Genomic DNA, 22,752 nt, shown 5'->3' with positions numbered 1-22,752 from the left:
TCTTTTCACATTTTTGATAATCATACTGTGGAGGAAACTCAACATATAGATGAATAACCAGCCATGTTGTGATTGTGACCTGGCCTGAGAATTGGAATGTATCAGAACGAAGTTGTTCTTCATTGTCCGATGATAAAGAGGTTACTTTCCACTTCATATCATCAAAGATTTATTTTGATGCACAGATTATTCACCTTGCAAGTTTTTCATTGTTTATCATTTGTCCTCTCTACTATTGGGCACATATTAATCACTTTTACCATTGGGCACATACTTGTACCATTGGGCAGATATTAATCACTTGTACCATTTGAAACATAATCTGTTGCACCGTTTGACACATAGTCTGTTGTACCATTTGGTACATAGTCTGTAGCACCATTTGGCACATATCCTGTTGCATCACTTAGCACATAGTCAGTTGTACCATTTGGCACATATTCTGCAGCACCATTTGACACATGTCCTGCTGGACTACATGGCACATGTTTTGTAACACTGGAAATATTATCAGCTGTGTCATCTGGAACATAGGTAGGTACATAATTCATCCCAGAGAAATTTTTGGTATCTTTTGGCACTTTATCGGATGTACCATCAGATAAATGACTTGTTTTGCCATTAGGCAATGGATCTGATGTCGCATTTGGGACATAATCAAAATTCATCACAGAAAGATCATTTGCATTACCAGCTGCACAATTAAATATCAAGGAATTTTCTTTATCATTATGAGAGGCAGCAAGTTCTGCAAAATTTGTATTATGAGGGAGGTAGTTTGTAATCTGTTCTGATTCGGCTGTTAGAAGCTGTGGACTAGAACCCATCTCAGTGGTCCGGCGCTCTGTATCCAGTGTTCTATTGGGATGGTACCCTTGTGAACTTATTTTTTTGTCAGTTTGGCACATATCTGTCTCTTGTTTAATTTCTATTCCACCATTTGATTGGTCATTATTCAGCTGATCAACAGGTGATCTCTGTAACTTGCTACACTGGTTTTTAGCACTGTTGGATTGGTTTGTAGAGATGGTCTTTGTAATGTTGGGAACAGTATTCTTAAATTGAACATTGTATGGTTGATGTGCTTGGTTGGTCTGTGTAATGTTACATGTAGGAGTGGTGGTCTCCGCTTGGACATTGTTGATTTGGTTTTCCATGGTGGTCTCTGTAGATTGGACATTGTGTGGTTGGTGACCAGTGGTGGTCTGTGTTTTGTCATATGTAGGAATAGTGTTCCTAGGTTGGACATTGGTGATTTGGCTTCCTGCGGTGATTTCTATATCATTAGATGAGTACATCACATAACCTGATGTCTGCTCAACTTCATCTTCTTTGTTTTCAAGTTTTTCTTCTCCACTCCTCCCCAATTCATTGTTTACTGGGCACTTCTTGGAGGATTCTTCAATCTGTTGTTTGTCATTGTTGTCTAAAAAAAAAAATTTTGCAAAAATGTTTGAAGTACCTACTATTTTTAATGAATATAATTTTTTCCCAACATTGACTGAATAAAGCTCGATGTAAGAGGACAAAATAGTTTTCAAGGACGTAAGAAAGCAAAACTTTCCAGCTTTTAAAATGACCAGAAAACAAAATGAAATTTAAATCTTTTGATTTTAAAAATTCTTCTGTAGTGCAGAAAATAATGCTCAAACACTCTAAATAGATAAAACGTTAACTTAGTTTCTTATGTTCTATTATATGTAAATTGCAAATACATGTAATATTAAATTATCTTGTAAAGTAAATTTGAAGTTAAAATTTTTATATTCAATATTTAGTAATAATTTCAATATTTAGTATAAATTCATTTAAAAGTGTTTGGGAATGCAGTGCAATAACCAATTTTTTTTGGAGTTTTTGGATGTTCTTGGGTACATACAATAAACCAACTTTGAAGGTGCAAATATTTGCGAGATTAGAAACCATCCATTTATAATTGTGAAACAGTTAATTTTAAACACACAATTTTACGAAATGGAAAACTTCAATTCATGAGATTGTGACAAAACATTTTAATTAATTTTTTTGCAATTAAATGTCATTTATAATTGGTTTACAGTATATTAAAGCAATATACTTGTTTTTCTTTGTGTCAACTGAAAACATCACATGAGACGTGTGCTGTTATAATCAGGGTTTTAGCGCAGGTAGTAGATCCAGATCTTTTTTTTATTAAAAACACACAAAAGGGTTGACATTTAGATACCCTTCATATCCATGAACTCTCCTTCTACATCCCATGGACTTATCTGCCTCGAGCTAAAAGGTTACACAGTTTTTGAAGATTTTTCTTTATAAAGTTATGAAATTGGCCCATATTGTACTTAAGATTGCTAATTATAACTACAATTGAACTTTGGTATCTCAGAAACCAATATCTCGAATACAATGGATATGTAAAAGTGACTTTGAAGTCTCAACCACTTGTCCTTAACAAGTAAGTGTTTCAACCTCGATATCTCGAATCCTTGGATGTATCAAAGTTTTTTCTAGGTCCCATTAAGTTTGAGATAACAAAGTTTGACTGTATTTACCTTGTAAGATGTCTGCCTGACTCTTGTATCCATCTTCTACTGGAATGCCACCGGACTGTGAAGAGGAACATAAACTATCCTTGTACGTTCCTCGGGAATCAGGGGGGAAACTGTCCTCAGTATCAAAGGAACCTTTCTCATATCCTTCAAAAAATGTCACCTGAAGTTATTAAATTTTTCATAAATATGAAAAGCAGAATTTTTAAAAACATTAATCATTCAATTACAAAGTAAAATGTACCAGAAAGGTTTAGGCTATATAGGTCTGATACATAGAGGCACTTATGAAAGCCAATAAAGACTGGCATTGCCTCCTTGTTAAGAATGAAACCTTCACCAGTATACAGAGAGGAACAGCCAGAAAACATCATTTATTCTACAGAACAGGGTTGTTTCAAGAAAAAAAAAGCTGTATGTTTCATAAGTTCTTAGTGATGATATTTTTTAAAGTACATGTATTCAATATTAACAATATGAATGTGTTCTTAGCAATAAGAAAAATCAAATACTGTACAGCAGATGAGAATCGTGTTGGAAAAGATCATGATTTGTTCAACTTGCAGCAAATTGCAGTCGTTGAATTCGTGAAAAGGAACAATTTTATGGAATTTTTTTGGCATTGCTGATATCTTTCAAAGATCTCAATAAAAAAATTTAATATGTTTAATAAAATTGATATTACATATATTATCATCATAATTCTATTACCATGCACACATTGGGTGGTAACTGACGTTGCCTTTGCATAATCGGGAGGAAGGTCCAATACAATATCTCTCAGAATTCGCTCTTTTGTGTCAGACTCTTCAGGTGGGCCGTGAGTTGACGTGGGGGACAGGCTTCCGTGACCGCTATCCTTACTGATCTGCCGTGGAACATCCGTGATCGGTAACGTTACCATGCTGGATTTAAGGTCGGGTTTGGAGTCCTTTGGTTCACCACACCCATCTTCTTCGTCAAGGTCCACTGTGGATCCCACTGGTAAGATTTCTTCATAACTGTGATTTACTCCATTATGTCTAATATCTCCATTTGATGACATTCCAATCTGAAGAGTAATGAAAGGACAATTTGATGAAAGTGAGGATAAATAAGAAATCAAAGGAAAATGATACCTCAAATATTATATACAAGTGGCAGTTTCATTCAGCTGCAGTGTATCGGATGGTGTGAAGAAATAAATAAATGCGGTTATGTGTAATATAGATACAAGTGAGAAGCTGTTACTATATACTTACAAGTGTGATGAGGGGAGAGCTGGATCTATCAGCTGGTACGGTGAGGTTATTATACAAATTGCTTCCAGTGGGCTAAAAAACAAAAACATAATTAACAAGAGTGAGAACAATATACTTATAGCAAGTACCCCCTCCCCCCTACAATAATGTTTTTTTCTATACGGACTTCCTGATCTTATACTGATTAATCTAAAGAAAGTTCATTTTGGAACTTTTTCTAGTTAGCTATTAGGTTTTTGCTAGTTAGCTATTAGATTTTTATTAGACATGCAGACAAAATTTTCGAGAGTGGTGATTTGTGTTGTATATAATATGTTATTATTCATCACATGTTCATTGACAAATGTATGCAAGAATAAAAATTTTTGCAAGCAGAGAGACTCTTGTAATTATGCTAAAATAAATTCTTGTGAATAAAAATGATTTACAGTAAGTCCAAAGTCTACATACCAAATTGATCATCAGATTGTCTGTGATTAAATATTTGACAAAACTCATACATACACGTACCAGATTTTCATAGGGCCTAACTTGTATATTCTCTATTTCGAATTTTTCATCCAGACCTAATTTACGTCTAACGAGCCTGTAAAGGATAAAAAACTGATAAACAATACCTTCAAGTAAAATGAGTATTTATATATAAGCTGAAGTTCACCTTCATCAAAACTCATATTTGATGATGTTTCTATTGTCAAATTGTCCTAAACTTGAAAAATATTTTTAAAGGATAAACCCAAACACATGATATTTCCTAATAATTACACTCAATGACATACATGCAAGTCCTGTACATGTAATGCCCTTAATAGAATACGGTACTCATTGAATAAAAAAAAATTCACATGCATTTTCAGGTAATCCATGAAATATTCTATTTATTATGATACTTTGGACTTAAACCTTTCCGCGCAAAAACACAAACCTGCAAACAAACACGAATCCTGCATTGACAAGTATAAGAACAAATATTCCTCCGATAGCAATGCCAGCTATTGATCCCCCTGGTAAATCTACAAAGACAATATTAATATATTAGTTTTATAATATAATATAAATGTTTAAGGTTATAGAAATTAGAGATATGGCAGAGTTCTTTGAACAAAATAAAACAGGTGCAGGCACAATAGTATGGACCAACCTCAATTTCTTTCTAAAAAGGACCATGTTATGGTTTTTTAAATCTGGTAAAATAGCTCTTTCATTTTAACTTTGTATTATATCCCTTATAAATTCCTGTATCACATGAAAATACAGTTCATGAAAGCTCTTATGCATATTAACCTCCGGGCCATTACTTTTCTCAACATATGTAGCAATTTAAAAGTTGTGAGGGGCACAAAGAAAGATAAATCTTCTAGATTTTTTGTCTGTTGTTTAACATCCCTCTATATAATTTTTGATGAAAGTACAGTTTAAGCGGAAGAAAAAATAATGTTACCGTTATTGGTAGGTCGTCCAGTCACCATTTTACTTCTACGCCCCTCCTTCGTGAGTGACATGGCTTGTACCCACACACCATATTCTGTGTCTGCCTCTAAGTCTCTTAGTGTGTACTGTGTGGTACTGTCTGCTAGAACACTCACAGAATATTCCCTGCCTATAAATCAAAAAAGGTTCATTACTAACTCCTTAAAGATGATAAAGATTAGATTTATTTCAAAGACACTTCATCTAAAGTTTTGCAACTGAAAAATTTGCTTTATAACATAAAACCAATTCATCATTATTCATTATTAATAATATTACAAATAGTATGTAACAAAATATTTGAAGAGCAAATTAAGACAACACCATGAGTTATGCTCAGACCTTTACAGGATCCTTGTGTATTCATCTGGCAGTAGAAGATCTGGTACATCTTGATGTAGGCGTTATCTGAAGCCCCTGAGTCACAATTGAGTGGACTCCAGGCCTCCACCAGGCTGTTTTTAGGGGCAATGTTGAATGTTTCTTTTGTTTTGAACCAACTTCATGTATTTGGATTACAAACTTCTTACAGAGCTATTAATATTTTTCTTTACCTGTGTAGGCCGGTATGTATATAGTAGAGTCTGGTGAACATCCCAGCTGGTTACATCCTTGGACGGTTATGTTACGGCCTCCACAAGGGATGTTAATAGTAGCTGATGTCACATTTGGAGCCACTATCTTCCAATCTCCATCACCTAACACCACCCTGTATTCCTTCAAAGGTCCATTTTGAAATCGACGCGGAATTTTCTACAGAATAAATCATAATAATAGTGCTTTTGAGGAATGAAGACAATAATTGAGATGCAAAATTTACTATTTATAATTACTGTAAATCACTTTTTATTCGTCAGAACTTTATTAAATTGACGCAGAATTTTCTACAGAATAGTGCTTTTGAGGAATGAAGACAATAATTGAGATGCAAAATTTACTATTTGACTGCCGTCATGAAAAAGGGCCCTTAAGGTCAAATTTTCACAAATTGACTTTTTTGTAAATTTTGATAGCCGGACTCTTTCTGAATGCAAATATACATAAATTTTGAAAATATCTCACTTTTTCGATATTTTATGAGCATTTTAGTAAAGCGAACCAAAACCAATTTTGACGTTACTCACTGAAAACGTAATGACGTCGCCTGCGTCTAATTCAGTTTTCAAAAAATCTTAAAATTACATGTTATTTAAATATCCTCAATCGTTTTGAGAATTAAAAACTCGAAAAAGTATTTAATTTTTTCTTTCAGACGACTAGTATGTAACTATTCCCAAGGGATTTATGTTTCCGGGCTGCTCTATGCATATAAGTTTAAGTGTTGGTGTATGGGGATTGGGGTGGGAGTAGTTATTTAGAATTAAAGGTTTTCTAAACATTGAAAAGATTGTTAATCAGTATGTTTTTTCCGTTTATAAATTACGAGATACATAATGTGTTAACTTCCATGAAGTGAATCTGTAAAAATGTATATGTTTTTCACATTTAATATATAAAGTTGCTTATCATTTACTATCGTATTTTTTTAGAACATCAAATTTTACTTCTCAGATAAAAACGTATTCTGCACAGTTCATGTTTTATATTCTAAAATTGAAAATTAATAATTTTTAAATATAGGTGATGCATGTGTCTAACTTCAATTTATATTTTATGCAGCCAAACTTTACTTGAGGAATTGATCAAGTTTAAAATTGTATCGTTTTTGATTGATTTTTATCCGACTACAAGTTTTCAAAATATTCGTGACTATCGTCTCCATCAATTTCACACATTGATGAGCAAGACTCATTTTCATTGTTTACTTTATATATTTCCCGGGCGACAATTGATGGTTACATCAATGTTTTCTTGTTACTATTTTATGCTAATTTAGAGCAGATCTCATGAAAAATCTAGGCACAGACACCGCGCAAATCCCGATATTTAAAAAAAATATTTTGAGCCAGCATTCACTCAACAACACACACGCACGTAACTTTATTCCCTATAATTCTTACGATAAAAAAAAAACATCATGCAATTTCTGTATCACCGAGAAATTCAACTGAGAAAAAAAAATCAGATAAGTCAAGATATGTGTATGTAAACTTGTTTTCAAAAACGTTTAATATATACGTTCCCTTCTTCCATGCAAGCGGTTTATAAAATTTTCACGTCTCTGAATATTTTATTAAAAATGTTTAAAGCTCTAAGTTTCCATTGTTTATACAATTTATTTTCTTTGCCAGTCTTAGTTATGGAGTAGAAACGTAGTAAATAGGCAAATAAAGGACAAATGAATGATTTACATACCGTACCTTAAATTGAATTTTGTTTTGAATTTATACCTCAAATTGAAACCGTCTTTTAACTTATTTTTTTTTAAAGTAAATGACAATTAAAATCGGTTACAAATATTTCTGCACATTAACCCTCCCCCCCCCTTTTTTTTTAACCCTGTTTCACTTAAACACAACATTTGTATATTTCTTACAAGGACCGCTACTATGATCTCAAAAAAAATGATTTATGTATAATATTGTATAATTTAATCAAAGAGATGGGAATTGTGCTGTTCTCTTCTCTTTTTATTACATGTACACTAAAAGGTGCTTGCGAAATTACAGTTCAATTAAAATTTTGATAAAATCTATTTGAAACTTAAGCTGAATGAATACTAATATATCTTTACGCAAGAACGATTATTTCAGTTGTGGGCACTTTCAACTACCAAATTTTCCTTGATAAGCAAAACAATTTTTTTACGGCAAAGATATGGTATCTATTCATTTTCCTCCGTGACAAAGGCTAATTAACTTGATACCTTATAAGCTTTTCACATTTCGATGCGATTGTCTTATCCAATAATAAACTATTACGTCCAACATACGTTAATATAGCCAACATAGTGTGTGTGATATTATTACGATGTTATTTCTCAAAAAATTAGTAGTTATAATTGGTGTTTTTAATTCTCAGAGCTGGCTGGAAATCAGTCTCAGTATAATGGAAAACTTAAAGGCAGAGAAAGCAAAATATCATGGGCTGCAATATTCAATTTATGCTTTTTTATGAGGCGATTCTGTTAATTAAGTAATAATATAACGCTCTTATTTGACTCGCTTTCGCTGAAAATATTTAGGCAAACCATTTTCAATAGTTATTATTTCAGAACATACATGTACTTAACACATCAAAATTTAAAAAAACAACAACATTTGACTCGTACCTTCGCCTGTCCCCACACAACTCGTTCGAAAAAGAGGGGGGGGGGGGTTCAGCCAGAAAAAAAAATTACCGTAAAATAACTACTCAGCCAAAAAAGGGGGTGTCGAAACTCGAATCCAATTTTGTCGTTGGGGAGGGGGCTAGGTTCAGTCTTCTTTCAGTATCAAATTTTCTTAATCAAACATAATACACTGCCTTATTCCTTTGCCCTGTAGTGCACGAATTTGACTATGCTGCAACAAAAAGTGTGTATGTGTGTGTGTGTGGAGGTTGGGGGGGGGACTTTCAATGTAACCTCCCCCCCTTGCTACTGTCTTGCGTGCGACTGTAATGGCCAATATTTTCTTTAAAAGAAGAAATAATTGTGTTTGTTTACTAATTACTTTCCGTAGCTATAGAGTCATGTTAGGATTATGATATAAAGTCTTATCTAGTTTTCAACGGAACTTTAAGAAATTGATGTCATTTAAGTTTTTAAAGATTTTAAACATTTTCATAACTTTTGGAAATTACACCCATAACAATTTGTCACATACTTTTTGCTCTTTTAGTGATGTATTCTCAAGAGATGTAGCCATATATCTTATGTTATCCAGAAATTCGCGATCGTACGCCTTTTGCTTAATCTATAGTTTTTTTTCTTTTGATTTATAAATATCCTCATTCATAATATCACTGTCGATGTAATATTGTTAATTTTTTCAACATTGGGTATAATGCTTTTGGGAAAAGTCTACAATAGCTGTATATTTCATTTCTTAACATATTGCAAAATAGGTTCCAGTGGGATTTCATTCATTCGATCGTTTCATCGGAACAATTTTAAGAATTTGAAACTATAGTAATTTCAACATTTTAAATTAATTTTTGAAACAAAATTTTTTCGTGGCATCCCCATCATTATTCGATTACTGTTAATTTAGTAAAAAAATATTCATTATTGATGTAGAAAGTTTGGATCTCCCATGTTACCAGTATCTTTATTCAGTCAAAGAGGGATTATGTTTCTTAGCTTTAACTTTTACCGTTTTTTTTTTATTCGGAGATATTTTTGTCTTATATTCTTACCCCCCCCCCTTTTTTTTTTTTACACACATTTTAAAATCGACAGTTCCCTGTAGGCTGGTTATCGGTGTACATCAGTATGATTAAATATGGTTAAGAATTAAAATAGCTAAATGCAATTTAAACTATGGTATATATTTTTCAGGAAAAAAGTAACGCTTTTAAGATGATTACTATGTGTGCATAACTCTCTCGCTCGCTCTTCTCTCTGTCTCTCTCGGCTCTCTCTGAAAAAAAAATATACATGTATATGGAATATACCTTTTAATATTAAGACCTCTTAACATGAATTTAAAATTAAGCATTTATATAAATTGCTCAGAAAACAAAAATGCAGCATCTTTAATTTAGTCATGCATAAACGATGCATAGACATCGTTTTAATCGCTGTTCCAGAGCTAGCAATGTACATGTTCAATACCCCGTATATCAACATTAATTAATTAAGTTATTTAAAAACTTAAACAAAATTATGAATACATTTATTTATTAAACTGTAATAATATCATATACCTTTTAAAAAATGTCCGCAGCAAGTTTTAAATTTTTGTTATCCTTGAAATTCAATTTTATTTCTTGTTTACAAAATGCAGTCAATAAAAATTACTTCCGTGTTTACAATACCGCGACTTTGACGTCGTTTTCTGAGCATTGTGACGTCAAAAGATAAGGGCCCTTTTCTCATGACGGCAGTCATTTATAATTACTGTTAATCACTTTTTATTCGTGAGAACTTTATTTTCTTAAAATTACCCGAGACAGTGTGCTTGCAAAAATTTCATTCTCATGTATATTAGAATTCATAAGATTATACATGTATAGAGGAAAAATTCCTATCTGTGAAAATTTGTCTCGCTAATTAAATTAAGAATGAGTTAATGACTATCTCATGAAAATAAGGTGTCACAAAAAATTAGTGAAATGAACAGTACGGCACTATGTGAATATATCAATATTCAGTGTAAAAAAAGGATTTCCTCAACCTTAAGCTTTCAGCTCAAGAGAGCTAAAAAGAATATACCAGAGTAAATCTTAATTTTCCCAATTTGACATCCACATTCTATAAGCTGTCAAACATTACAATGTTCAAAAGATCATATTATTTTATAGACATGGTGGAAATCTTATTCTTGTATCTAAATGGTCACTATGCATAATGAACTTTCGATATTTAAAAAAAAAAACCTTACCTCCCAGTAAACAGTGATGGAGCGATACCCCATTGTACAATCTCCTGAGGAAAAACCGCTGGACTGCAGGGGTGGAGCAAGAGAGGGGACTACAACAAAGGAAAGTTTCATGAAATATATGATGAAGAAATTCAGACATTTTCAAAGATAAAAAATAAAGGGTGATAAAGGAATTTCAAAAACAAACTGTCATATTGTAAGACTTATCAATTAATGAACATCAGCTTGGCCTACATTTTTGATAAATTGACTGACAACCATTTTTGCTTTTTAAACAATTAGTTGTATGATATGTACCAACATTCATTTATGTTAAATTTTTAAGAAAAGTTCTGGTATTTACATTGAACATTAATTTTTTAATTAAGTATATACCTGTTATACACTCTGAATTCCCTTTTTTTATGTATTCTACTTTGAGAGGAAAAGTAAAATATACTTTGGAAGAAAGTGCATCTATTCATTTTTAGCTCACCTGAGCCGAAGGCTCAAGTGAGCTTTTCTGATCAAAATTTGTCCGTCGTCTGTCGTCGTCGTCATTGTCGTCGTTGTTGTCGTCGTCGTTGTCGTAAACTTTTTACATTTTCATCTTCTTCTCAAGAACCACTGGGCCAATTTCAACCAAACTTGCTACAAAGTATCCTTGGGTAAAGGGAATTCAAGTTTGTTCAAATAAAGGGCCAAACCCTTTTCCAAGGGGAGATAATTATGAATAAGAGAAAAATTAATGGCATTTTTAAAAAATCTTCTTCTCAAGAACCACTGGGCCAGGAAAGATGAAACTCACGTGGAATCATCCTCAGGTAGTGTAGATTGAAGTTTGTTCTAATCATGACCCCCGGGGGTAGGGTGGGGCCAAAATGGCCGATCAAAGATTTACATAGGAGTATATAGGAAAAATCTTTAAAAATCTTCTCAAGAACCACTGGGCCAGGAAAGATGAAACTCATGTGGAATCATCCTCAGGTAGTATAGATTCAAGTTTGTTCAAATCCTGACCCCCGGGGGTAGGATGGGGCCAAAATGGCTGATCAAAGTTTTACATAGGAATATAAAGGGAAACCTTTTAAAATCTTCTTTTCAAGTACTTCAAAGCCATGATTAGTAATATTTATATGGAATTATCCTCAGGTAGTGTAGATTCAAGTTCGTTCAAATCATGATCCCCTGGGGGGTTAAAATTCAAGCCCCCCCCCTTCTCCCCCCCCCCCTCAGTAAACTTTCAGTTCTGATCTGATATGTGCTTTTTCCTAGCCGATGTGCTCAGGTGAGCGCTGTGGCCCCAGGGCCTCTTGTTATCAATATTGTATTGCTTTGAGAGTAAAAGTAAAGTATTACTCTGGATAAAAGTGCTACTATAGTTTAATTTATTCCAATAGCCAATGATAATGGTACAAAATACCTTAATCATATGTATAAGACCAGTGGTTAACAATACCTCTTTCACATGTGTCAAAGACCTTCTTTACTTCTTCACTGTAGTACAAGCCTCCTAAAGGTTTAATAATTACTGTAACTATGTATGTAGTGGCAGGAATCAGGTTACACACAATAAGGCTTTTATTAACATCAACATTGTGAACCTAGATATTCAAAAAAAAAAAATTAAACTGATTATCAGTACTGGAAAAATGTTCATGTATCTTGATTTTTTCAATTTTTTTGCATTTTGGTGAATACAATGGCAACAATTTAGAAACCCTTAATAAATGCAATATTTGTGCAAGCTAATATGTTGAAATGAATTCAAATACCGTATAAGCAGAATTTTTAACCAGGATTTGAATTTGGCATCATTAGCAAGGGTTGCTAAAATTGAATATTGCTAAAAATTGTGTTTTAGTTATAATAGCTTTCTTTAGTGAGCATTTTAAAATTGCTAAAATTACTTCTCCCTAAAAACCAATACTGATATTTAAGGGCAAAATTAGTAATTTTGCATTTTGCTTAAATTTTCACTTATACGGTATTGCATGTACTCAGTGGGTTGCTAGACTCTGCTATGATCCTTAAAAGGAAGAAAACTTGTATATTTTTTACCAGAGGGACACTGTTCCATTGTGACATCAGGATGACCTGAGAGAAGGTCTTGACCCCTCCTGGTATTGTCCCCCACGACACATTGGCACACCCACAGGAATCCAGGGATGAGGCATTGACATATTCTGTAGGCAAAGGTTTAGCTACAAAAATAAATTTAGATTAAAATTTAAATTGTTGGTACAATATACATATATTATACCTAAAATATAAACAGTCTTTGTGTGTATCCTCAGAAGAAACTTCTAAAACTAATCATGATCATATAAATATTGCATTGTAGTTGGGTGTAGAATTGAAAATTTTCACCTCAAGAAACTCGAGCCATTGTCAACCAAGGAGCAGTTGGGGTGAAAATTTTCAGTGTTACACTCAACTACATGCAATATTTATTAATATACTGAATGTTTCATTTAAATACATTAGGGATGGGTATCGCCAAACATTTTGATATATATATCACATTTTTCCCAAAAATATCACGATAATATCATTATATTTTTACAAGCAATTTTTTACAATGATTTTAAATGAATATTCATTATTTTTCTTAAAAATATGCTAGAAAAACAAATTTGAACTTTCTTTTTTTATCTACATAATATTTGGCATGTTTGGATGTTAAGATGCTGTCCTTTTTACCTTTTTCATCATTTTTTTTTTTTAGACTTTCTGTAATTGTAATTGAAAGATTGAACAAATAAATGAATAATTTCTGGACTTAATAATATGAACCTAAATATCAATATTTAAGTCTCTGTATCATGATACGTATCACGCAATTAAAAATCATGATATACCGCTATACCAATAAAATCTCACATCCCTAAAATACATAATAAAGTGAACCTTGCACTCATAAATTCATACCAGTCAACCTTTTTATGGAATATCATCTGTCGTTAAGCAATGTTGACAGTTGCTGCGCTGGATGGTGTGGCTTCATTATTCAGCGGGTATTAAATAGCGTTTTTTCACAAATGTTTCTCGACAAATCAGATTCAACCAATTTACATGAAAGTTTAATAAATACATAATCATCTTCTGCATACTCTCATCGACTGATACTCTCTTTTATGTATCAGTCGAAAACGAAGAAATTATATTTAAAAACAGCTTATAGAGACAAAATGGGTTACATTATTGATAACATATAATGCATATATTAGAATACAAAAATAGGGAAAAGGTGACTTGATCTGGATCTCAGATTTAAAAAGGAAAAAAATGGGGGTCCATAACCCAAGTGCCTGTGGAATATACCTGTGAAATATGAAAGCCACAGCCCCACCCACTCAAAAGTTATGGGCAAGGTGAAAGTTTTTGCAGACAAACAGACAAACAAACAGACAGATAGAGAGACAGCTACATGGACATGACAAAACTAACCCTTTAAACTTCATTTAGGGGGCATAATAAACTTATTCATGGTCTCTGTTTTAAATTCCTTTCTATGATTTATATACCCATGTAATCGAAGATTTGGGGGTATATACATGTACATGTATACATAGTTTTTGCCCCATCTGTCCATCTGTCAGGCTGTCTGTTTTCCTGCAAAAACCCTAACCAGTTGCCCATAACTTTTGAGTGGGTAGGGCTATGGCTTTCAAAATTTACTGGTTTATTCCTTGTGAAAAGAACTATCTTTTGGTACCATCAAATTTGACTTTGACCTTGGAGTTTGACCCTCTTTAACCGAAAATTCCCAAGATTTAACCATAGCCAAACTAATACTTGGCGCTATGGCTTTCACATTTCACATGTGTATTCACTTTGACAAGACCTTTCATTGGGTACAAAAACATTTTACCTTTTGACCTTAGAGTTTGGCCCACTTTTTAAAACTTTTAACCCTGACTTTAATTTTTGAGCAGTTAGTATTAGGGCTTTCATATTTCACGATTTATTAACCGAAACAAGACCTTCAATTGGGTACCAACGATTTTGACCTTTTGACCTTGACCTTGGAGTTTAACTTGCACCTCTGAAATTTCAACCCTCAACATTTGAGCTGCAGCTATATAGGGGCATCAGTGTTTCACAAACATATCTTGTTCTTCATTGAAATCCCTGTTGGTTATGGTAAGGACAATAATCTCAGACAGACGGACAGAACAAAAACGATATACCGCCGAAACTTCCTTTACAGGGGGATAATAAACTTACTCATGGTCTCTGTTTTAAATTCCTTTCTGAAAGATTTTGTTTCATTGAAGTCCATGTTATTAACGGTGAGGACAACAATCTTAGACATGGAGAAGATGGCAGCATTACCAACATCTTGTTCTGTCCAAGTACAGTTCTGCTGAAATTTAAACTTCTTTGGACATAGTGTAACAGTTGATCCATTGTCTGGGGACCTAAATAAAATCAACAAGTTTTTAAAATGTATGTATATATATATCTTTATTGATTACATATTTGTTCTGGACTCTTTTGATTGTGCATGAATTTAAAACCATGGCCTTTGCCCCAAGTGAGCTAAAACTTTATTAAATACATGTACCAGTATACTGCAGTAAAACATATGTATAACCAAGAGCCAGGGATGGAAAATTTTGATTCATTAATATCAGATTATAAACACAATTTTTCATATCCATTTAGTTCATAGTATACCGGTTTTAAAAAAAAGCCATTAGGTGGATGAGAGCCACTTTGCTTTAATTAAGTGTTGATCAATTCATTATAAGTGTGCTCTCTATGAGTGTGGTTTACTGTTCTTCACTTTGCTGTTTGACAATTAACATTTGATTGACTTACATAATTACTGAGACATTAAGAGAGGATGGTCTTTTGTAGAGTCCAAGTTCCCATTGACAGTGAAATTCCCTTTTCTCTTCATTCACTATACAACTAAAGTTGGTTACGTTCCGCACTGCTTCATCTTAAAAAAAATAATACAAGTCCATATTAGGATCATGGGGGTACATTGATTTGCCAAATTTACTTTGTTAATTAACTGGGAAATCTTCATGATCTCTTTTCTTGGAATCTCTTAATTTACTAAGCTTAATAATTATATATTGATAAAAATAATAGCATTTAGCATGTTATTACAATTTTTTCAACAATCTTTTTTGGAATTGAGAAAAGTTTATTGAGAAAAGGCCCTACTGTATACCCTTATAAATTAGGCAGAACATTTAAATATCTACTGCATTTAAAAATACATTAACAACATACAATTACTAATTCATCAAGTTTTTTTCTTTGTTGATGTGATGGACTTACACTCAGTTATCAGTGAGATTGACTTCACCATACTCTTTCCGTAATCCTTTTCATCCGTTCTCCTACAAGAGTAAGTGCCTGCCTCCTCCACATTGGTGATTTTTTTCTGGAACATTAATGTTTTTTCTCCATAAATAGAAACTGTATCTGGTGATGCCCACGACCCATGAATATCCCAGCCCAGAAGGGAAGCATTCAGACCCGAACTTTCAAACACAGTGCAGTTCAGCTCCAAAGTCTGATTCAATACTGCCTTGGGGTTCACTGGAGTTACCTCTGAAATTATATTCTGAAGTCAGTGGATCATCATTCTCACTTTTAAGGTTTGTCGCCAACTGTCTATTGAATTGTATTGGGTTACAAGAACTAGGTTATTTTCTCAAACAGTAAGTCCATAAAAGCAAAGGGGTAGGGGAAATTAAGGGACAGCAATAAAATAAATGACAAATAAAAATTTAACTGCCAATACTCAGGAGGGGTGGGATGTTCCTCTAAAATTTTAGCAATATGTTTGTGCAACATAACATGGCACATTTTCTATCCTACTGCAACAAAAAATATTGGAAAGGAGGGGGAGGTATTTGACTGCAACTGACTTAGATCGTTCAAAATCTGTCTGAACAAAAGTATATTATAATGCTCAATTAATCATTTCCTTTGTCTTGAAGTTAGAACAATTTATACACAATATTTTAAAGCTATATATGCCGTATTAGTGTTTTATTTTAAAAGTAATAAATATATGTGGTGTCTCATCAAGTTATATAAGTTATATATTTTCTGCAAATAAGGCAATTCCACTACATCACTTTTAAAAGTTATGAAATATTATTTGGTAAAAATTATTTTCTCTCCGTGTCGGATAAAAAACCGCCTCTTATTGAAATATTCATGATCACGTTGTCTCGCATGTTTACAGCAAACAATGGTCCAATCTCATGAATGAACCGAAAAGCATGATGGTCTACTACGTTTTTACTCCAAACACGTGAGCTAGGGATTGTCAATATTGAGAGCACCTCAGAGTTGGTTGCTTTTTGTACCAAGGAATAATCACGTGCAATTGTCTTTTCAATGGACATTTTCGGTTGGGTGAACTCAGCGACTATGGATAAAGAAGTGTGGAAACCATGTTGTGCCAAAATGAAATAACTAATACAAACAAATGATATAATTTGATCAATCAAAATGGTTATTAGATACATTCGATTCTGCATTTCTTAATGGTTCAAAACAACAAAAAGTATTCCACAGAATATCATGTATAAATCTGCACAATATACCGAATGCCAAAACCAGAATACTACTAAATAATATAATTATATTCTTTACATATGAACCACAGTATTTCTGACCCCTTGAAAATAATGTAAAAAATCTTGGAAGTAGGTCAGCATTGGCTCGGGCTAATTCGAAAGTGAAATTTGGAGTTTGGCAGTAAATTGTAGTGAATGAATAAAATTTAGTAGTGAAAGATATTGGAACCTACTAGTATTTTACTTGTCAGATTTCTTCGAGCTAGTTGATTTTTATTCTAACTGTTCTATCCCCCTACTCACTTTAAAAAAAAAACCGATGCTACCTACCTGAATTAATTTTTCTTAATGGTGTTCATCGAAATGCTTGGTTGTGCCCTCAAACTGGAATAGTTTTTAGAGGCCTGGAATTCCTTGACCAATTTTATTTTAATAGCCAAACTATATTTCTAAGAAGGCAAGATGTATGGTATGTAAGTTTCATCTATATATGTTATGTAGTTCATATTAAAAAACCAAAAGGGAAAATTGACGATATCCCATTCAAGGTGTAAACATAGCAGTTTAAATTACTTACTCCATACTCCATACATTGTACTTGACATAAAATATTTTTTGCGCATAATGCGCTCCATACTGAAGATCCGTAAATGTTCACCCAACCGAAAATGCACACTAGTAGTACAGCACGGGGAAACTCTAAACAAACGGACCTGTACAATGGAGTGGGGAAAACTTTAATTTACATCATTGTTAATCATTTGTATGCAAATATGAGCATGGAATTAGTAGATAATAATGTACATAATGCATCAAGTCTTTCTGAGAGCGATTTAAAAAACTAGCCTTTTTGAAAAACACACGTAGTATTTTATGTAGTAACCCATAAATGCATTAAATGCAACTCATTGAGCTGATTGGTCTATTTGTGTCCCTCACTGAACAGACGTCACAAAAAATATTTTCCTCGACCTGATTATTCTCGCGATGCTTTTCCCGCGCACATGCGCAGATCCAGAATAAACGTCAGTCCTTTATAAATATGCATGAGAATATCGTGTTCTTCTCCGGACCAGTACTTTGTTAATACCGAATAAAATTTCGTCGAATTTGCAAGAATGCTTCATTTTTGGTAGCTTATCATACTCCAGAAATTTTTGTTCGGTTTCAGCTGTGCAAAAATACTGTTTAACACGGCATACATATCTTTAACAAAAAACTGCTAAATAGACAAGATTTACACCCCTTTAATTATATTCCTACAGTAAATTTCATAATAGGAATTTGAGAAAATTATAATGTTTCCCCAACAACAGATCTTGTTTTGTTTGTTTGTTTGTTTGTTTGTTTGTTGTTTTTTTTTTGATTACTTTTTTCCTTACATACTAGAGTGTATTTGTAGGAGGAGTAGCATTTTGAAAGAATTTCTCAGAAAATTCTATTTTTAGTAACCACGGCAACACCGCTCATTGAAATCAAAAACCGATAAACAGAATTATGTATCTTAATGTAGTCTACTTGTGTGCCAAGCTATATTGAAATCAGACCAAAACTGTAGGAGGAGTAGCATTTTGAAAGAATCTCACAGAAATTTCTATTTTTAGTAACCACGGCAACACCGCTCATCGAAACCAAAAACCGATATACAGAATTATGTATCTTAGTGTAGTCTACTTGTGTGCTAAGTAATATTGAAATCAGACCAAAACTATAGGAGGAGTAGCATTTTGAAAAATTGTTTACAGACAGACAGACGGACAGACAGACAGCTAGACGGACGGACGCCGGACGCATTACTATCGCATAAGCTCTTCTGGTCTCTGACTAGTAGAGGTAAAAAAATTAACAAAAGGCCCAAGGGCCTTGAATCGCTCTTCTGATAAATTGTACAATCTATCACTTCTATATAAGCCTCCAACTCTGACTATCCTAAGATCCAAAATGCATCAACTGATAAGGTTTGATGATTCTTGGCCAGTTAGGACTGAAAATATTTCAATATAGCTATAAAATACCATAAGTAGGTCATAGTGACCTACTTTTTGATTGAAATTTTGTGAGGACTCATGATGCATTAATTGACAAAGATTGATGATTCCATGCCAATAAATACTTGAGATATTCAGAAGTAGGTCACTATGACCAACTTTTTGGTAGACATTCTCCAAAAACCAAGGGTGCATCAACTGACAAAGTTTGCCATCATTCCATGCCAATAAGTACCAAAGATACTTAAATATAGCCATAAAATATTTGAAGTAGGTCACCGTGACCTACATTTTGGTCATCATTCTCAAAAAACCCAAGATGCATCAACTGACCAAGTTCGATGATCTCCAAGCCAATAAGTACCCGAGATACTTACATATGTCAAAAGTAGGTCACCGAGACCTACTTTTTAGTTGTCATTCTGGAAACCCAAGATGCATTAGTTGAAGAAGCTGACAAAGTATGATGATTCTAAGCCAATAAGTACCTAGGATACTAAAGTATATCCATAAAATGTCGAAAGTAGGTCATATATCCAAAGACCTAAGAAGCATCAACTGACAAAGTTTGATGATTCTAAGGCAATAAGTACCTTAGATATTCAGAAGTAGGTCATTGTGACCAACTTTTTGGTCAACATTCTCCAAAAACCAAAGATGCATCAACTGATAAAGTTTGACGAATCTAAGGCAATAAGTACCTGGGATACTTAAATATAGCCATAAAATGTCAAAAGTAGGTCACTGTGACCTACTTTTGGTCATCATTCTTCGAAAACCCAAGATGCATCAACTGACAAAGTTTGATGATCCTAAGCCAATCAGTACCTGAGATATTCAAAAGTAGGTCACTGTGACCTACGACATTCTCCGAAAACCCAAGATGCATCAAGTGACAAAGTTTGACTGTTCTAAAGCAATAAGTACCTGAGGAACTGAAATATAGCCATAAAATGTCAAAAGTAGGTCACCGTGACCTACTTTTTGGTCATTATTCTTTGGAAACCAAAGAAGCATCAATTGACAGTTTGATGATCCTAAGCCAATAAGTAACTAAGATACTAAAATATAGCCATAAAATGTTAAAAGTAGTTCACCATGACCTACATTTTGATTAACGTTTTTCGCAGACCCAATATGCATCTTCTGATAAAGTTTGACGATCATAGTCCTTATAGTGTCCAAAATATGTCTTAAAATCAATTTGAAAACAAATGCCCGCAAAATTACAAAAGTAGGTCAACTTGACCTACTTTTTCATAAAAATGTTTTGAGGCCCCAAGATGCATCAACTCACAAGATTTTCTGTTTCTAAACCTTTCAGTGTCTGAAATAATGGGATTAAATGTTTTAAAAAAGATTAGCCATAAAACTTAAAAAGTAGGTCATGGTGACCTACTTTTAAGTTATCATTGTTTGAAGACCCAAGATGCATCAACTGACAAAGTTTGATGATCATAGGCCTTATAGCCAATAAGTACCTAAGATACTAAAATATAGTCATAAAATGTCAAAAGTAGTTCACCATGACCTACATTTTGATTAACGTTTTTCGCATCTTCTGACAAAGTTTGACAATCATAGGTCTTATAGTATCCAAAATATGCCTTAAAATCAATTCGAAAACAAATGCCCGCAAAATTACAAAAGCAGGTCACCGCGACCTACTTCTGAGTTAACATGATGTGAAGTCCTAACTTACAAGAATTGATGATCCTAGTCTTAATAATAAGCAAAATATAAACGTTTTTATTAAGTGTAAATTTAGATCAACTTTGAAGTGACCTTGACACCACTTTGACACCACGCCCTTTGCCTCAGGGTAATGCCCGTGCAAATTTAAATCTTCAGCATATCCTGATGCTTGTATGTAAGTTTGGTGAAAATCTGCCCGGTGGTTATGGAGAGGAAGATTTTTTAAGAACCAGTACTTTTGGTTTTATTTTCCTGATTATATCCCCTTGTTTAAGGGTCCCAACTGTAGTTTTATAACAAATGGTAGCCCTTGGGCCAAGGATACCCTGTGACAAACTTGACAACGATTGGCTAAGGGCATCGTCGCAAACCACGGCCAATATGTACGATCTTCTCCATTCTGGCTGTGGTTGCATGAGACGAGATTTTCTCGTAGCTCATTCAAGTATTGACCAATGCGATTGAAGCATAGTCGGAAATTGACCTTTCATGCGACCTTTCAAAACCCAATCACAGTGTACGAAATACTGCTGATGTAATTTGTTGATTTCAATTGCGATGGAAACAAAACTTGTCATTGACTGAATATGACGTCACAATAGAGAGGTGTAAATATTCAAGATTACGACACTTTTTGTGATCAAGCAGCCACGGGTAGGAGAGAGCTATATGTGGACTCCGGACCGTGACTTGAGACGATGGGCCAAGGGATTCTTGAGTTATGGCCCATATTCTGAAAAGTTTACGCACACCCCACGAATGGCCATAGCAGTAGCTCTTTGAGCCTTTGGCTGAAATGACTGGGTAAGAGCAATATGCAAGTTTTGAGATTATCTCCCTTGGTGTGCTCTTACGTTGAAGAGGGGAGTTTCTTTACCGCGTAAAAAAACAGGTGGGACAGATAATTTATGCATTGGATATATTGCATCATCGATATAGTGCTATCATAACTACATGATTGTCACGATGCACTCTTCAACTCCACAATAACCAAAGTAATGTAAAGGCGCCATTTTTTAAAGCAAAAAATTGAAACAAATAAAATATCAATGGATGTCAGACTTTTCAGACGAGGAGAGTTACAATCTCGAAACTCACATATTTTGACCGTTGTTGACGGGTCGGTCGGAGTACATCAAAAAAGATTTTTTTTATTGTTGGCCCAACAATTGTCAAATATTATATATTGCGTAAAACAAAGCCTAACAGGAGGAGTTGTACATGCTCTTGCAAACAAGCAGCATCTAAAATCAAAAAATGATTAAATTACAACACCACAGAAACAATAAATAATTTAAAAGAGAGGACATTTCCTTTTTTTTTTACTAAAGAACATGAAGAATGTGCATATAAAACTTCATCATGTTCATCAAAACAAACATATACCTCCGACAGCAATGTCATCACCATCGAAGATAAATCCACCAGCTGAAGAGCACAAACTCAGAATCAGAGAAAATCCAAACACACCACTGAAATGGCCCCTCATCATTATTCCAATGCAGCCAGATTGTTACTTTCCACTTCCTCCAAGTCTGCACAGTGTAAACCTATAGGGTTTGAGGCAATTATTTTAAACAAGAAAATAAAAATTAATTAAAATGTACTCGTAATAGAGTGCACTGACCTATACTTCTATTGGGAAGTAGAAGTGTAATACTTTTCCGTAAAAGTAAACAAACAAGTTAATCGGATTAAAGACTATATAACATACCAGGATATTTATCTATCTACGGACATCAATCCAGGAACAATAACTGAACATTACTTTAAAAAGTCTATATTAAAGTTATACTGACTTTTGCCTAACACAAGGACACTGACCACCA

The 22,752-nt window shown here is 33.6% G+C and overlaps 1 protein-coding gene across 1 annotated transcript; it reads right to left on the bottom strand.

Moving 5' to 3' along the window:
• Positions 1-58: 58 nt before the first annotated feature.
• Positions 59-22,457, bottom strand: LOC134236513 (uncharacterized). Its single transcript, XM_062718690.1, has 17 exons — positions 22,310-22,457; positions 15,985-16,260; positions 15,514-15,637; positions 14,917-15,110; positions 12,748-12,890; positions 12,146-12,290; positions 10,708-10,796; positions 5,797-5,995; positions 5,585-5,725; positions 5,214-5,372; positions 4,698-4,785; positions 4,283-4,358; positions 3,773-3,844; positions 3,243-3,582; positions 2,535-2,678; positions 1,358-1,426; positions 59-1,327 (listed from the first exon to the last, which is right to left on the bottom strand). Exons 1-17 carry the CDS (start codon positions 22,413-22,415, stop codon positions 294-296), a joined length of 3,399 nt encoding a protein of 1,132 aa, XP_062574674.1. The 5' UTR covers positions 22,416-22,457; the 3' UTR covers positions 59-293.
• Positions 22,458-22,752: the final 295 nt, after the last annotated feature.

This window comes from Saccostrea cucullata, unplaced genomic scaffold (assembly GCF_032062105.1).
Source record: "Saccostrea cucullata isolate Sc308-1 unplaced genomic scaffold, CSIRO_AGI_Scuc_v1 ctg4342, whole genome shotgun sequence".
Classification (NCBI taxonomy): domain Eukaryota; kingdom Metazoa; phylum Mollusca; class Bivalvia; order Ostreida; family Ostreidae; genus Saccostrea; species Saccostrea cuccullata.
This window is presented reverse-complemented; position numbering and strand designations above follow the sequence as displayed.

Excerpts from the sequence above, each read along its gene's own strand:
- LOC134236513 (XM_062718690.1), bottom strand. The coding sequence starts at position 22,415 with ATGATGAGGGGCCATTTCAGTGGTGTGTTTGGATTTTCTCTGATTCTG. Across the intron at positions 15,111-15,513 it reads CTTAATGTCTCAGTAATTAT|GTCCCCAGACAATGGATCAA; the intron begins GTAAGTCAATCA and ends GATTTTATTTAG. Across the intron at positions 5,996-10,707 it reads CCATCACTGTTTACTGGGAG|AAAATTCCGCGTCGATTTCA; the intron begins GTAAGGTTTTTT and ends TTTATTCTGTAG.